The sequence below is a fragment of the Babylonia areolata genome, chromosome 19 (genome assembly GCF_041734735.1).
Source record: "Babylonia areolata isolate BAREFJ2019XMU chromosome 19, ASM4173473v1, whole genome shotgun sequence".
Lineage (NCBI taxonomy): Eukaryota > Metazoa > Mollusca > Gastropoda > Neogastropoda > Buccinidae > Babylonia > Babylonia areolata.
Genome location: NC_134894.1, coordinates 20988264 through 21005763, shown reverse-complemented (window position 1 = coordinate 21005763; position 17500 = coordinate 20988264). Strand labels below are relative to the sequence as shown.

Here is a 17500-nt window from a genome sequence, read left to right as displayed (position 1 = left end):
TGTCAATACGTTAATCTGTAATGTTTACATAGCCTTGGGTACCATCTTAACGCAACATGTGTGTGTGTGTGTGTGTGTGTGTGTGTGTGTGTGTGTGTGTGTGTGTGTGTGTGTGTGTGTGTTGATATAGCGAAAAAAAGATGGAAGTTTTATTCACTCCGTTGGCACTTCGCAAAGAACGTTCTTTCTTGGCGAAAATTGAGAAAATAAGTAGATAATAATAATGATAATAATTAGAAGTAATAGAAGAAGTAACAGTAGTCATAGTAGTAGCAGGCGTGGTAGTAGTAGTAGTAGTGGTATTGTTATGATGGTGATGGTGATGGTATTAAACATGATGATATTGATGTAAATCATGATAGTAGTAGTAGTAATTGTAGTAGTAATTAATCGCAAAATCATGTGTGGACATGAATCAAATCGCTTTCACACCCAACTTTCACACCACACACACACACACACACACACACACACACACACACACACACACACACACACACAACCATAACTCTGAGCCAAAGAGTTGAAAGACCAAACCTATAACTACGTGCAGATGGATGGCTAGGGAGACTATGGACGGAAACACACAGAGACAGAGAGATGAGAGAGAGAGAGAGGCTGTCATAGAAAGAGGTAGGCTTTAAGACCAAACTTGAAAGAGATGAACGCACAGATTTGACAGAAAGGGAAAGGGATCGTTCCAAGTGTAAAAGGTCCAGAGACAGAGACAAAGCTGCTGCCGATGGGTGACTGAATTTGACAACAATGTAACACTGTTGTCGATCTGAGGCTGACTGGAGAGAGAGAGAGAGAGAGAGAGAGAGAGAGAGAGAGAGAGATGGGGTGTAGAGGTAAAGATATTCACATAGACAGGATGGGTCAGATTTGTTTATGCGAAATCGACAGAGAACAACAAACGAAAAACTTCTCACCAATTGTTGGCTGTACTGTTCTATTTCTTGGTCGATGGCCTAGCACTTTACGCATAAGCAAGCATTTTGTGCAACTCTTAAAGTCAAGGGTATGTGTGACCTATTACTCAAGAAGTCTTTGTTTTTCACGGAGCCCAGAAGTACCTACAGTGTTTGTTGTCTTAAAACATAATAGAGCGTGAGCTTGAGGTGAGGGAACGGATATCTGCCCAGCTGCCCACATGGCTATGATAGAGTGGCTTTATGTTCCACGCAGACAATATCCTTCGGCACAAGCTGTGTGCATCTGGAGATAAATGGCGAAGAACCTTTCCAGTGATTGTCCTTTTGTTGCAGTTCGGCAGGGTCAGAGAGGAAAGATTGGGTTGTGTGTGTGTGTGTGTGTGTGTGTGTGTGTGTGTGTGTGTTAAAACTGGTTCCTGTTGTTTGTATGTTTCTTGTTTTTGATGGTGGTGGTGGTAGTGGTGGTGGTGGTGTTTTTGAACCAGTGGTAAGTAATCTGGAACACTGCTAAAAAAAAAAAACACAAAAAAAACAACAAACAAACAAACAAAAACTACTGCTAAAGGGTTTGATATGTTTTGGATTAACCCTCTCATCACCACTATCTACCCACCCCACTCTCTTTCATTCTTTCTCTATTTCTCTTTCTCCTTCTGTCTCTGTCTCTCTTTCTCTGTCTCTAGCCCTCCACTCCCACAACCCCCACACCCCTCTCTATCTTTATATATATATATATATATGGAATATCAAGAGATATTTGTATGTTTGTGTGCATCGTAAAACAACGGCAGATATGTAAGTCAGCCAATGTGCTAATATCTTCACTGTTGGAAATAATTTATTCTCACTCTCTATCTCCCCATACATTCCCTGCCACCCCACAGCCCTCCCTTCCACACACACACACACACACACACACACACACACACACACACACACACACACACACACACACACACACACACCCCAATTTAAGTGGCGTGTATTTTTGTTGTTTTTTTGCTGTTGTTTCTTTGTTGTTAATTTTTTTTGGGGGGTGTTGTTTGTTTCTTGCTGTTTTTGTTTTTATTTTTGTTGTTGTTTTTATTTTTGTTGTGTATGTGTGTGTGTGTGTGTGTGTGTGTGTGTGTGTGTGTGTGTGTGTGTGTGTGTGTGTGTGTGTGCGTGTGTGTGTGTGCGTGTGTGTGTGTGTGTGTGTGTGTGTGTGTGTGTGTGTGTGTGTGTGTGTGTGTTCTACCAGAATGCGTCAACAGGTGAAAGCTCATCTGACAAACTGAACAACGCACGCAGCAATGTCACCGACAATCTGAACCAGGAAAATGTTGTTTCATAAAACTGAAAGTAGAGAGTGCCTCGATAGCGCAGTAGGTAGCGCGTCAGTCTCATAATCACTGAAAGCAGAGCGATCTGAAGGTCGTGAGTTCGATCCTCACTCGGGGCATGATTTTTTTTTTTTTTTTTTTTTTTTTTAATAATGAATTGTATTGATGCGAAGGTCACATGTGTGTTGTAGCGCATATGGAACTGTCCGCATGCACTGACACTTCTTTGAAACTGAAACTGACAAGTGAAAAGAAGATTACTGCTGCATAAATGTAGACACAGACTAAGATAGTATTGGCGGGGGGAGGGGGGGGGGAAGAGTATCAACGTAACGTCCAAAAGTTGTGTTTTTTCAACCACTTCATTCCAGTATAAAACTTTGATGAGGCATCTGCTCCTTTTTTGTTGGTGATGGTGGTGGTGGTGGTGGTGGTGTGTGTGTGTGTGTGTGTGTGTGTGTGTTTCTGTTTTTGTTGTTTTTTGTTGTTGTTTGTTTGTTTGTTTTACCAGGTGTGGTGCAGCGTATCTATATAATTTTTAGTCACCACGCTTGAAACAAAAGTGAGAGAAAGGTGATGGTGTTGGGAAATCTTAAACAAACTGGTGTGTGTGTGTGTGTGTGTGTGTGTGTGTGTGTGTGTGTGTGTGTGTGTGTGTGTTGCAGACGTCTGGAGGAAAACCACATCACACAGATTCCCTCCCGGGCCTTCGCTGACATGAAGAAACTGAGGAGAATGTGAGTCATCGGACGAGTCACTGGATCACTTCTTCTTTTTTCTTTTCAGCTGTGTGTGTGTGTGTGTGTGTGTGTCTGTGCGCGTATGCGTGCGTGTGTGTGGATGTGTGTGACTGTGTATGTTTGTGTGTTTGTGAAGCGTATGCGTACACGTGTGTGGATGTGTGTGACTGTATGTTTGTGTGTTTGTGAATGTGTGCGTGTGTGTATGCGCGCACGCGAATGCGTGTGTGTGTTTGTGTGTGTGTGTGTGTGTGTGTGTGTGTGTGTGCAGGCTTTTGTAGGTACAGTTGAGCGAGAATATGTATGTACATTTCCTTTTGGGGGAGAGGTGGAAGTGAAGGTGCTCGTGCGTGTGCGCGCGCGCGCGTGTGTTTGTGTGAGCGCGCACGCGCGCGTTGTGCCTGTATGTGTGTGTGTGTGTGTGTTTGCGTCTGAAGCATACATGAATGATGTTGTGGTCCTGTGTGTATGTCCTACAGAGATCTGAGCAACAACCAGATTTCCTTTGTCGCCCCTGATGCATTCTCCGGTCTGCACCAACTCAGCTCACTGTAAGTGTCTCTTCATCAGCTTGGGATTGTGTGTTGTGTTGTGTTGTGTTGTGTTATATTGTATAGATTTGTATTATTTCATTTTCTTTGTTCGAAATAGTAATCCAGGAAACATAATTCAATTTTCCAAATAACATTATCTGTGTGGGAACGTAGTCATGGGCATAATCTTGTCGGTTTTAACGAGCGTTCGACGACTGTGGCGAAATGTTTTTTTTTCTTCTTGATATGTCGTATGTTTGTTAGTATTGTGTGTGTGTGTGTGTGTGTGTGTGTAGTCACATTTTGTTGTGTGTATGTAACATTGATGTAATGTTTTATGTTAACAAAAGCTTTTTTTGTAAAGCACCTAGAGCAGATTTCTGGATAGTGTACTATATAAGTATCCATTATTATTATTATTATTATTATTATTGTATCGTATTACATTGCAATAGATTTATCTGTGTGAAATTTGTGTTGCCTTCCCATGGGAAGAGTGTTTCGCCACAGTTCAGCGCCAACTTTTTTTCTTCTATTTTTGTTTATTCTGTCTGCAAGTGTAATTGTTTTAACCAGCCGCCGTGGCGAAGTGGTTAGCGTCGAGTACTGACGGCTGGGAGGACGCGGGTTCGAATCCCAGCGGAGTTGGGTATTTCGGCCCGCGGCCGGCTCCAACCCAGAGTGGGGTATGGGCTTAAATAGGGAGACTGGGACCACACTGTCGAGTATCATCCACTTCACGGATGCGTCTTTGGATGTGTTGCTCTAATTACCTGACCAACACTGCAAGTGTCTCTGTCTCTCGGGCCTGGTTGACGCTGGAATATTCATTATGAAAGGAAGCGTAGTGTACAGCCTTGTCATGTAGTCCCAAACCAAAATGGACCTCCATAGCAACATCATCATCGTCATCCTCGTCCTTCTCCTTCATCATTACCAATATAAATAAAAAATAGTCCCAAAGTCTGTGGCCTTTCATGCCCTGCTGTCATTGTGACCTCAGTTTCGATACCCCTCCACTTCCGTGCTTGGGGTGAGTCTTGTCAAGGTCTCCAGTGTCGGCGGATTCATGGGGGACTGCCGTTGGAGGGACGGTCTCCACACTCCGTCTGATCCACGACTAAGCAGTTATTGTCGTCAGTAGGGGGCGTAGTGGGTGGTGTCCTAAGTACGTTAAATCAGAACAGGCACCACTTAACACCACCGAAGTGACTCAGCAGCAGTGCAGGGTCTCCTCTGGTGTGTGGCCTCCTGGCGACCTGACATCGATGGTTCCCTGTGGACTGCCGATGTTGGGAATGTGATGGACGAACCCGGATGTGGCCGTGTATGGGTGACTCGGAATGAGCGGCGTGGGAGTTTATGCCACTGAAACGGGGCATATGACGGGGCAGCACACACACACACACACACACACACACACACACACACACACACACACACACACACACAAAGTGTAATTGTTTTAAACTGTGAATCTGGATTTTTTTTCTGTAGAATTTTTACCAGGGACAACCATCTTTTTGCCGAGTTTTCGTGTTTTTTGTTTGTTTGTTTTTTCTACTTTTCCTTCTTTTTTTTCTTTTTTTTTTTCTTTTGTTACGCACGCTAAGATCATGCTACACACGAGACCTCGCTTCATCATCTCATCACAATGACTTGCACCTGGACTACCTCTCATAGAATTTGTTTTTGTGACAATTCATGAAAGCAGACAGTGACATCTACAATAGTGTACGGGAAGGGAATAGAACACACACACACACACACACACACACACACACACACACACACACACACACACACACACACACACACAGAGAGAGAGAGAGAGAAGACACAAGCACTTTGACACACAGTGCATACCGGTTAAGCGAAGCAAAACCAAAAAAAAGAAAACCATAAAAAAGTGAATATCAAAGAAATTGTGTGAAATCGTTTTAGTTTAAACAGAATTTTATTTGAAAATGTCACAATACAAATACAGTGAATTCGACAGGACGATAAGAAAGTCTTATATCAAGTCATGTTGTAATGTGCACGCAATGCAAACACAAAATATGTGACAGATAATTATGTCTGCAGGTAGAGTGTGCATTGCAGCCTGAATTATAATCTCTGCTGATAGAAATGTGTCCATTGTAGCCTGATTGTAATCTCTGCTGATAGAAGTGTGTGCATTGTAGTCTGAATTGTAATATCTGCTGATAGAAATGTGTGCATTGTAGCCTGAATTGTAATTTCTGCTGATAGAAATGTGTGCATTGTAGCGTGAATTGTAATCTCTGCTGATAGAAATGTGTGCATTGTAACCAGTTTTGTAATCTCTGTTGATAGAAACGTGTGCATTGTAACCAGTTTTGTAATCTCTATTGATAGAAACGTGTGCATTGTAGCCTGAATTGTAATCTCTGCTGATAGAAATGTGTGCATTGTAGCCTGAATTGTGATCGAACGGGAACTGTACTGTTTTGCAGGGTGCTTTACGGGAATAAGATCACTGAGCTTCCTCCTGGAGTATTCAATGGGCTGACATCGCTGCAGTTACTGTGAGTTGGTTTGTTTATCCTCATTTCTTCCTTCTTTCCTCCCTTTCTTTCCTTTCCCCCTATCTTCCTTCCATCCGCCCCTTCCTCCTTCCTTCCTTCTTTCCCTCCACCTTATGCTTCTTTCCTACCTTCCTTCCCTTCCTTCGCTCCCTCTCTTCCCTCCTTCCTACCTTCCTGTTTTTCTTCATCCCTCCCTTCCTTCCTTTCTTCCTACCTTCCTTCTTTCTCACCTTCCTTTCTTCCCTTATTCTTTCTTTACTTCCTTCCCTCCTTCCTTCCCTCTTTCCTTCCTCCCTTCTTACCTGCCATCTATGCTTATATCATTCTTTCCACCCTTCCTTCCTTTCCTCCTTGCTTGCTTCCTCCCCTTTTCCCTTCCGTCCTTCCTTCCTTCATTCATTCCTTAGTTTTTGTGAGCATCAGTTCCATGCAGTGCATGTAACACGTAGTTTTTTTGTGTTTTTTTTGTTTGTTTGTTTTTAGTGCTTCGCGTGCGATCTGCAATATTTTGTTCCGTACTTTGGTTTTTGTTTGTTTTTTTGTTTTTGTTTTTCAGATTCCCATTTCCGCTTTGCCCAGTATTCCTCTTTTCGTGACTTTAATCACAGGAATATAGATATCTTTAAACCATTACCTTCCCGCGCTTCCCCTAATGCTCCGTCCCTCCCCACAACATAGCCAGGCTGTGTTCTGGGATTGATACTAACATCGGAGGATCGCATCTTTCTTGATTAAATTATCCAGTCCACACTGCTGTCAGTGCAATGAATTGAGCTTTTGTGAATTGCTTGACTGTTCTCATCTCTCTCTCTCTCTCTCTCTCTCTCTCTCTCTCTCTCTCTCTCTCTCTCTCTCTCTCTCTCTCTCTCTCTCTCTCGTCTATATCTCTCCTCCTCATAGCTGTTTTGCCAAGGGGGTGGTGCAGTTAGAGTTAAATAAATAACTATATAGAAAATATCGGCCAAAACAACCCAAAAAGAACGAACCTACAAAGAAGCACAAAGGCAACAAGCCATGATATGATAATCAATAACTGTCAGCAACAAACTCTCTCTCTCTCTCTCTCTCTCTCTCTCTCTCTCTCTCTCTCTCTCTCTCTCTCTCTCTCTCTCTGTTGGAAACAGAACTAACGTTTTTTGTTGTTGTTTTTATTTCCATGTAGTTGATGTATCTCTGTCTCATTCTTAACCCCTTCGTTGCTGCAAGAGACGTGTGCTCGTCAGTGAAGGGCAGTGACCTCACTGCTATAACATTGAAACTTACAGGTCAGGATGCCAGTCACCATTCTTTTTTCATCAGAACGTCTTCCTCTTGGGATAGCATTACATCAAATCTTGTTCAGCTAAAGCCCTTACACATCACTGACATGCGCATACACACCAAAAAAACAACAACAAAACAACCAGGAAATGCCGTGAAAGCCGTCGCCACATTGATCTCATTTCACCGAGGTTCAGCAGCTAATGGGTTAAAGCTGGTGCTCCTGTTCCCCCTTTCTGACACTCAGAAAGCCTCGTGCTTAGACGAAGGGAGAAAGAAACCCAAAGGAAACAGAAAAAAAATACAGCAAGAGAAAAGGGGATGAAGGAAAGAAGGGATGCGAGTGAGTGAGAGAGGGAGAGAGATAGACAGACAGATGGACAGAGAGACAGGGAAAGACAGAGAACAGACAAAGAGAATACGAACACGAATGATTTATTGTGGTTCGGCCAATTTTAGCCCATTCAAAAGGTGGCACTGTGGGGAAGGTGCTGTATATACAAGAAACATAACGATTAAAGAGATCAATCAGACACAGAGAGAGAGGGAGAGAAGAGAGAGAGGGGGGGAGGGAAGAGACAGACCGAGAGACAGACAGAGACACACAGAGAGTTTACTACGGTGCAGTGGGTTCTTACACACCATTAAATGCCTTCCGTTGGTGCCGCTACTTCTGTTACACCTTGACGAACTCCCGTCGGTTTTACCCCTACCGTATCAGTGGGTTCCGCCTAATCGAATTCACCACCACCATTACCTCCACAAACCTCTTTCTCTCCCTCCCACTCTCCTGTCTCTCTGTCTCTCTCCCTCTCTCTCTCTCTCTCTCTCTCTCTCTCTGTCTCACTCTCTGTCTCAGTGTCTCTGTGTCCCAGTCTGTCTGTCTCTCCATCTCCCTCTCTCTCTCTCTCTCCCCTCGTTATGTCTGCGTAAAGAAGGCTGTTTGAAGGGAAGGAAAAGCATAAGGGAAGAAAAGAATGAAGTGACGACGTGGGGAAAGAAGAATACACAACACGGACACACACACACACACACACACACACACACACACACACACACAGGTTTAATAATATTGACATTTCGAAGACATACTGCAGAAAGGAAATTCACAGTCCAGAAAATGCAGGTTGTCTTAGTTATGATTATGACAGTTATGGTTGTGAGTAGTTTTCAAAAGATGATAAAAAGGAATGGCCCATACATATCACAACCACACGAACAAAACTGTCAAAGCAGTTAAAGAATCATCATGAAGAAACAGACAAAAGAATGGCCTATATACATCACAGCCACGGAAACAAAACTGTCAAAAAAAGTTGTTGTTTTAAATTTAAAAAAATAAATAAAAACATTACGACAGAAAGACCAGACAAAGGAATGTCAAGAACAACAGCTGCACAAAGATATGTGTAAAACCGGTTAAACACACACACACACACAAATCGTCACTGTGAAAATACAGACAAAAAGAGTGGCCTATATAACAAACACGCGAACAGACATTTTGTCAAAACAGCATTGCCATGTAGTTGCGGACTTTACCCTCGACAACAGAAGCATGGTACTTTTTGCAGCAGGAAAAAGAGCTTGCGGAGCGATCCTGGGCCAGCAGTAACCAGCTTATCAAGCACAGCCAATTTATGGGCATGGTGAAGGGGGGAGAACTCGATGTTTACAGGCTCTTCCTTATCACACCCACCTTACACCGCCATCAAACTCGCGCTTTTTACTACGATTATGACGTACTTCCGGCCTCTTTGCCTTCAGCGCCACTTTGCGGCAGCCGTCAAGCACAGCAGGCGGGGTTGTCGGTCCTGCAAATCATGGCTAATGGCTTGGTAAGAAGTTTTGCGCTGTTAATTAGCTTGTTTACACCGGTATCTCCACCTACACCCTCTCAGCCCTCCCTCTCCTCTTCTTCACACGGACAAGTCTTTTTTTACTTTTTTTTCTTTCTTTTTTTTTTTTCTTTTTTTTTTTATCATGATGAGTCTACGCCAGGGATGGTGTTTTGGGGAAGGTAGGGGGGTTGGGGGGGGGGAAGTAATTTACATGACACCGGCACGCAGCCAGGAGCCTTATCATGTCCTGAACCATCATCACGGATCGCTCCTCATGTCTCCCACATACGGAGAGCTGGAGCTCCGAAACTGATCCTGTGGACTTCAGCTGCCATCATCGTCACTATAACCTAGCGAGGACCGATTTACATCTCACCAACCACGTGTTTGGAAAGAGCGACGAGCACTGAGGATCTATTTTTTCCACTAGATTTTTCTGAATAGAATATTAGTTGTCTGATTCTTCAGGTTGATTGGACACAGACCATACAGCACTGTTTATGAAGTCTCAGTTTCAAGGTGTCAAAGCCAGCGGACCTAAAACCCTTTCACCGCCAGTGTGGCATTTCAGCACCAGTCAGGGAGAGCACCCATGTCACTGAGATATGACCAGATCATGGGTCTGCTGTCCATGATTCTAATGCTCTTCATTTTCGGTGGTAGGATAGGCCATAACTGATTATTTTCTACACATCACAGAATAATCCCCAGCTGTTCTTAGACACCATATTTTCTGTGGTTGTAGGGAATTTTGCACTCGAAATTCTGGCGTGAATTAATTACGCTTCAAGGGACTTGATCTGGTTGTCTGGTTGTGGTATCTGGCCTCTGACTTTTCTTTTCCATTGTGTATCTCGGAGAGACCTCTTTTTCGGTCCACTCTCACGTTCAAATCGTTTGAGTGTTTCCCATTCACATGTCATTGTGAACGTTTGATGCTAAACTTCCGGGAAATAAGGAAACAGATAGATTATCAGCTTGTCCGCTCAAAGGTTCTTTCGTTCAATAGAGATAGAGACACTGTTTATGAGATAGGCAGACAGGACAGACAGACAGACAGGATGTGTAGTATGCGAGTGTGTGACAGAGGAGGGGATACGGGTAGAGAGAGGGGGCTGTAGAGGAAGAAAGAGCGACACAGAGACAGACAGACAGACAGAGGGGGAGAGAGACAGAGAGAAAGAGATGACAGGAAGTACCCTAAAGGGCCATACACGGCTTTTTCTTCTTCTTTTTTTCTTTGCTACCAGCAGCACAGGCAGCTCTGTCTAGTGTGGACGTTATCATCATCAAATGCCCCCTATCACACCTCGCCGCTACACACGATAACCACATTCAGGGGGCTACTGATGCCCCTCGTGCCCCCTTCCAGTGCCCCGTGCCCGTCCTTATCTGCCCTGCTGGAGTGGGAGGGGGCTATATTTAGACCCTGTCTAAATCCTGTGAGACTTCGGTCATTGCATTAAAACACTTGTTTCTTTATGCTACTCAGAAAGTTAACTGTTGAAAAAGAATTCCGGTCATTTCTTTGGTTCTAAATTTGGTTTCGAGTGTTGTCCTGGTTCTGAACGCGTGTGGTTTCTTTCGTGTACACAATGATCTTGTTGGGCATGATTCTTGCAATGCTGGAATGGATTTCCTTTTCTTTCTGCATCATTTGCACAAAGTTATCCAAAAGAAATTTTATGCCTGTGCTCGATTCTATCTTGTATGTGTGACTATGTCCTTTTAACAACATAGTTTTTCTCTAGTATGTGTACTTTAGATTAACACTGCTCCTGCTATATGAATTACCCTGGTGACCCGTCTGTTGTCTGTATCTGTTTTTCTTCTTGTGTTTGCATTAAAAGTGGTGTTCTTTCGTATTTTGCTCAGTTAAACCCTTTGGTCGTTGCTTTGCGACTTCTTGGGAGAACACTACAGTCACCACACGGCGACTTGAGCATCAGTGTTAACAAACGTGCAGTACTCTTCAATAAATAGCACCAACTTAGCCATCACGGAGAAGTCAAGGACAGTTGTGTCCTCCTGGCCTCATCTGTCCAGCTCCAATGTGGTTTCATCGATATAACCGAGCAGCTGTGTTTCACAAAATCGTCCACATTGGAAGCCGTGCCGTTCTGGACAGAGGGTGTCGTTGCTCTCAAAATAGGTCATAGTACGGCTGGTGATTATATGCTCCATCATTTTGCAGGCTACTCAGGTGAGACATGTAAGGGAGATCGGGCGATAGTTTAATGTCTTGTAGCGTTATTCTCTTCTTGAAGACAGGCGTGATGTTAGCCTGCTTTTAGTCGTGTGGCAGTGTTCCGTTGTTGTGTGAACCACTGAAGAGCAGATTGAAGGCTGGGGCAATCTCCTCAGTCACTGTCTTCAGGAGCCTGGTTGTGATACCATCAGGTCCTCAGTCTTTGCTGGGGTTGAGTTTGAGAGACAGCTTTCTTACGCCTTCCTCCGTGATGTTGATGTCGCTACATGTTGGGAAGGAGTGTAAGTCAGAAAGTGAGAGACATCGCTGGTTAAAACTGTCAGCGGTGAAGCTGAGTACAGACCGGAACTGCTTGCTAAGAACCTGAACTTGATCCTTCGGGTCAGACATGAGTTTAAAAAAAATATATAAAAAAAAGGACGGGACTGGGGAGGCGTGGACTGGGACAAATGTGGGGAAGGGACAGAAAAAAAGAAACGTTGCTCCCGATTTCGCCTCACACACTCCCTTCCAACAGGATATCGGTATGTGTCTCTGGTTTGACACGGGGAATCTGTTTGGTTGTAAATCATGGTGAAATGGGTGTGATTTATGTTATGAAGATTAATACGTTTGTAGATTGTGTTTTTCTGTAACTATCTGAAAACCCAGGTGTGTGGGCGTGTGTGGGCGTCTGCGTGGAGACAGACAGGCAGACATGCAGACACGTAAACAGACATGCACAGAGAAAGGAGAGAGAAGGAGGGGGGTGGAGAAGGGTGTGGGGGGAGAGCATTCTTCGTTTAGATTGAACTGCTCATAAAGTTAGGCATGAAAGCAGTTTAAGTGCTGCTGCACTTGCTACTATTTCTTCTTCTTCTTCTCCTCCTTCGTCTTCTTCTTCTTCTTCTTCTTCTTCTTCTTCTCCACTTCCTCCTCCTCCTCCTCTTCTTCTTCTTCTCCTCTTCCTCCTCTTCTTTTCTTCTTCTTCTTCTTCTTCGTTGGTCGTGAGATTATGATGACGAGTTATTCTCTGCACATCTGTTCTCACTCTTCTTTGCCTGTCATATTTTTACCTGCCCGCTGTTCCAGATCCCACTTTTTGCCTTTCCTTCATCAACAAATTGTGCCTTAACTCTTTGCTGTCTACGACAATCATGATCATAAACACATTACTGTCTGATTATGATCGTTAAGATTGTGCTTCTGATGATGGCCGTTTTGCTGTCTGATGATGGTTATTAAATTTTTGCTGTGTGATGCTCATTAATTCTTTGTTGTGTGATTGTGTGATGATGATCATTAACGTTTTGCTGTGTGATGATGATGCCTAACGCTTTGCTGTATAATGATGATGATTATTAACTCATTGCTGTCTGATGATGATCATTAATTCATTGCTGACTGATGATGATGATTAACTCATTGCTGTCTGATGTTGACAATTAACTCATTGCTCTCAGATGGTGATCATTAACAATTTGCTGTCTGATGATGACAATTAACTCGTTGCTGTCTGATGATGATCACTGTATCACTGCTGTCTGATGATGATCATTAACACGTTGCTAACGGAGCATGGGATTGTTTGTGTTGTGGCAGGCTGATGAACGCCAACAAGATCACGTGCGTGAGAGTGGACGCCTTCAAGGATCTTCACGCCCTCCATCTCCTGTGAGTACCTATATATAGAGAGAGAGACACTGAATGTCTGCATGAGATAAGGTCTCTGAATTCAGACTGTGTCATAACGGTCTGCATGAGATAAGGTCTCTGAATTCAGACTGTGTCATAACGGTCTGCATGAGATAAGGTCTCTGAATTCAGACTGTGTCATAACGGTCTGCATGAGATAAGGTCTCTGAATTCAGACCGTGTCATAACGGTCTGCATGAGATAAGGTCTCTGAATTCAGACTGTGTCATAACGGTCTGCATGAGATAAGGTCTCTGAATTCAGACTGTGTCATAACGGTCTGCATGAGATAAGGTCTCTGAATTCAGACCGTGTCGTAACGGTTTTTCTGGATTGTATTGTGTCTCAGTCTGTTCACATCTCCCAGTCCTATGGATTTAAATCGATTCTCACCTTGGGGCTGTTTGTAAGAGATATAACAACGAAAAAGAATAGATAGATAGAAAAATAGATAGATGAATAAATAAATGAATGAATATATATATATAACTGACGCTAGCAGACGTGTCATATATATATATATATATATATATATATATATGTATATTAATAAACAAACACATAAACAAACAAATGAATAAGTAAATGTATGATTGACGTTGGCAGACGTGTCATGGTCTCGCCATGCAACCTATTTTCCTTCCCAAAATCAATTATCATCCGCGCCAACCATCTTATTCTTCACCATCCCGTCCCCCCACCTTCCTCCTTCCTCCACCCCCCCCCCCCCTCCCCTACACACCCCCTTACCACCCCCCTACCCCTCCCCCCAAACAACCCACCCCCGCGCTTCTTCATTTCATCCTCACCCTCTTCATCCAACTTCTCTCTAATTCATCTCACACGTCTTCTGGGTAGCTCAGTTAAGAAGAATCCCCAGGGAGAAGTAAGAAGGGCGGGGGAGAAAAGGTTAACTTTTTTTTTTTTTTTTTTTTTTTTTTTTTTTTTTTTAGCCATATATCCGACCGTGCGGGCGTGTTGCGCACATCTATGACAGCCGGACAGGACATGCACAACCCCCCCCCCCCTCTCTCTCTCTCTCTCTTTCTCTCTCTCTCATGATATGCACAGAGTTGTGAAGACAAATAGCCCGGGCAAGCTCTCATGCACATCGTTGGCTTTCAAACATGATATTAATTAATGTGCTTTCAAGCTAGAAGGACAGCAGAAAACTGAAGACAGTGATAAGGAAGAGGTGATGGTAGTGGTGGGGAGGGGTGTTTGTGTGTATTTGTGTGTGTGTGTGTGTGTGTGTGCGTGCGTGTGTGCGTGTGCAATGAGCAAGCAGAACAGATGAAGACAGGGTGGTGGGGGTGGAGGTTGGGCGGAGAAAGCAATAAAATGTGCTCATTAGACGAACATTCAGAAGACAGCGCTGACGATGAAAAGAAACCGTAGTTATCGTATCGATAGCAATGATTATGTCCAACACGCCTTTTAGGAATAATAATGCACGTCCGAGCTACAGGTTGTTAGCAGCGCAGGCAGGTGCTTGAACACGTACTCGCTCTGTCTGTCTGTCTGTCTGTCTGTCTGTCTGTCTCTCTCTCTCTCTCTCTCTCTCTCTCTCTCTCTCTCTCTCTCTCTCTCCCCCCCCCCCTTCTCTTTCTCTCTTTATTTAAGTTTGAAATTTGGACGCACACAGACATGTCCATACACAAATGTTTCATGTAGAAAAGTAGGTAGGTAGGTAGATACACACACGAGCTTGCTTGCTTGCTTGCTCCTCTCTCTCTCTCTCTCTCTCTCTATCTATATATATATATATATATATATCATTCATCTAAGTTTTAAGTTTGGACATGTCCATAGTATACAAAAGTTTGATTCAGATAGACAGGGATGCAGGTACACACACACACACACACACACACACACACACACACACACACACACACATGATGAACAGCTTTCGTTTCGAAAGAATTAGGGACCCACTCGCGCGTTGCATGCAGAGGATATTATGACAGGCAACAGGATAATATTGGCGGAGGGACATCCCAAATGGGCGCTAGATGGCGCTGCGCGACCCGAGTGGCGTCCCCTGTCATCCATCATGGCGGCGCCACCTGTTGGGAGCGGGCCACAGAGCCCCCAAGCGGTGGCGATGTAGAGAAATGATGTATCGCTCGAGTCAGGCAAGCGGAAAGGAGGGGATTGTGGTGGGAAGACGAATGGCGAAGATACTGCGTGTTGGTATGCTGCCTGTGAAACGCTGGCGTAATGATTGGGTCATGTTTGCTTTGTGTTGGTGTTTGTTTGTTTGTGTAAATATGTGTGTGTGTTTGTGTGTGTGTTTATGTGTGTGTGTGTGTGTGTGTGTGTGTGTGTGTGTGCTTAACCGTCCACAATTCCCTCAGCCATGTCAGTAGGTCAGACAATAACAGACAGAAGCTTCAATGAAGAGGGCTAATCCGCCTAGATTTTTTTGTATTGTAGGCATCGTGTAGTGTGTTGTAGTATTCAATGCAGCAGCTGTGATGTCAAAGCGTTTGTCTAATGTTCTCTCTCTTTCTCTGTCTCCGCTGTCTGTCCGTTCCTCCCTCCCTCCCTCTCTCTATCTGTCTATCTTTATCTCTCTATGATCTGTGTACACACACTCATGTCCATACGTACTGCATTGAGGACAGAGAGCAATATAACTTTTAAAAAATGAAAACAGTTAAACACAGAGATAGCCCGCTCGGATTCAGCAGACCTGGTACTCTGGAGGTTCATTTTAACAAGCCTGATCCATGACAGCCCAGGAAAAAGAGCTAGGATTAGAAGCCGAGGAAGGCTTACGTTGAGACGGGGGAAGGGGAGGGGGACAGCCACACCCCTATGTCATCTTCTCCCCACCCACACACACCCCCACATACACACATCCATCTAGCCGTCAGAGAAGCAGTCAGTCCGCCAGATGACAATAACAGCCTGTCCTGACAGACCATAGGGGAACGCTGGGGATGTGACAAGGTTTCCCTCTCATCCCCTCTCTTCTCCCCTTGGAAGAAACCGCCAGTCTCATGCACAGTGATGGCTTAGCAACGGTTTAGAAGTGACAGGGCTCCCCCTCCCCTCATCTCTCCCTAAAAGAAACCACCAGTCTTATTGCACGGTGATGGCTGTTGCCAACGCTAGTTTCGTGACGTTCTAACTCCCCCTTAACTCACTCAGTACGGCCAGTCCTCTCTTCTCCTCTACACAGACCCCTCGGATGTCCAGTGGGTGTCTGAATGACCCAACCTTTAGCTTCCGTCGTCAGAATTGTGGTATTGTTTGTCAACATTCACCTCTTCAGTATAAGAGCCTTCCGCTTGCAATATTTTGATGATGGTAATTGGGGTGAAACGCTGTTAACGTCGTCTCTTTCGCCGTTCGTATGGAGAGAGTTAAAGAAAGCACCGGTCTTACGCACAGTGGTTGTAACAACGCTGGAAATGTGACAAGCTCCCACCCCACCCACACCCCCTTCCCTTCTTCATGAAAGGAACCGCCAGCCTTTATTGTACAATCTTCAGCGTCGACAGTTTAAACGCTGGGTTGGAAATGCAATTGGGGGCGTATGTATATACTTAACCTGGCACGGGAGAGATCCTGATTAAAAAGAGGGGTTCTGTTAAAAAGTGCGTGGCCTGTCCATTTAATTGGAGGGGGTGAAAGGAAATTGTCTGTGTGTGTGTGTGTGTGCGTGCGTGTGTGTGTGTGTGTGTGATGCAGTCTTCAGCGATGATCGGTGAGCAGGAGAGATATCGGCCCGTGCACCCTGTTCTGATGTCTGACTACTGGTTTTAACAATGCAGTGGGGGGTTAGAGGTCGAGTGGTGACAGAACAGTTAATACTAAGAGTGGTGCTCTTTTGTTGTCTTTGGCAATTTCAGTGTGTGTGTGTGTGTGTGTGTGTGTGTGTGTGTGTGTGCTTATCATTTATTTTACACTTTGAGGACCATTTTCCAATGTCCATGTGTCCTTTCACCCTGTGATACAGGCGGACTTGTGCTATTTTGTGCTTCGGATGCTTCGGTATCCACCAATAGTGATTTATACCAAAGTTTGTAGTGCCTATGCATCGTTTATTGTATACGCATTGTTCTTTTACTACCTGCTTATATAAAATGCATCAAAAATGAAAATAAAAAGAATGGTGGAGGTTTTAAAGCTTGGCTCCTTGTGTGTGTGGGTCCATGACTGGTGGCCGAGTCATATTGGGGCAACAGGGATTAAGGGGGGTTGGCCTTGAACACTGCTGGTTAATTAGGCAGGGAGTGGTGTCTTATTAAGGGGAGCTGGCCTTGAACAGTTTGTGGGTTAGTTAGGGGTTGGGCGGTAATTTAGGGGAGGTGGCATTGAAAAACGTTGTGGGTTAGAAAGGCAGGGGTTGGTGTGTTATTAAGGGGAGCTGGCCTTGAACAGTTTGTGGGTTAGTTAGGGGTTGGGCGGTAATTTAGGGGAGGT

The 17500-nt window shown here is 44.3% G+C and overlaps 1 protein-coding gene and 1 non-coding gene across 3 annotated transcripts in view; both read left to right on the top strand.

Annotated features, from left to right (window-relative positions):
• The window catches only part of LOC143293535 (slit homolog 2 protein-like), a 280554-nt gene that overhangs the window by 204441 nt on the left and 58613 nt on the right, over positions 1-17500 (top strand). For both annotated transcript variants that reach the window (XM_076604455.1, XM_076604454.1), the window contains exons 10-13: positions 2923-2994; positions 3477-3548; positions 6008-6079; positions 12971-13042. In XM_076604455.1, coding sequence (XP_076460570.1) covers positions 2923-2994; positions 3477-3548; positions 6008-6079; positions 12971-13042 — 288 coding nt within the window. The remainder of the gene's footprint in view (positions 1-2922; positions 2995-3476; positions 3549-6007; positions 6080-12970; positions 13043-17500) is intronic.
• On the top strand, positions 2286-2376 carry Trnam-cau (transfer RNA methionine (anticodon CAU)). The gene is given in 2 exon segments: positions 2286-2322; positions 2341-2376. It is a non-coding gene; the product is annotated as a tRNA-Met (tRNA).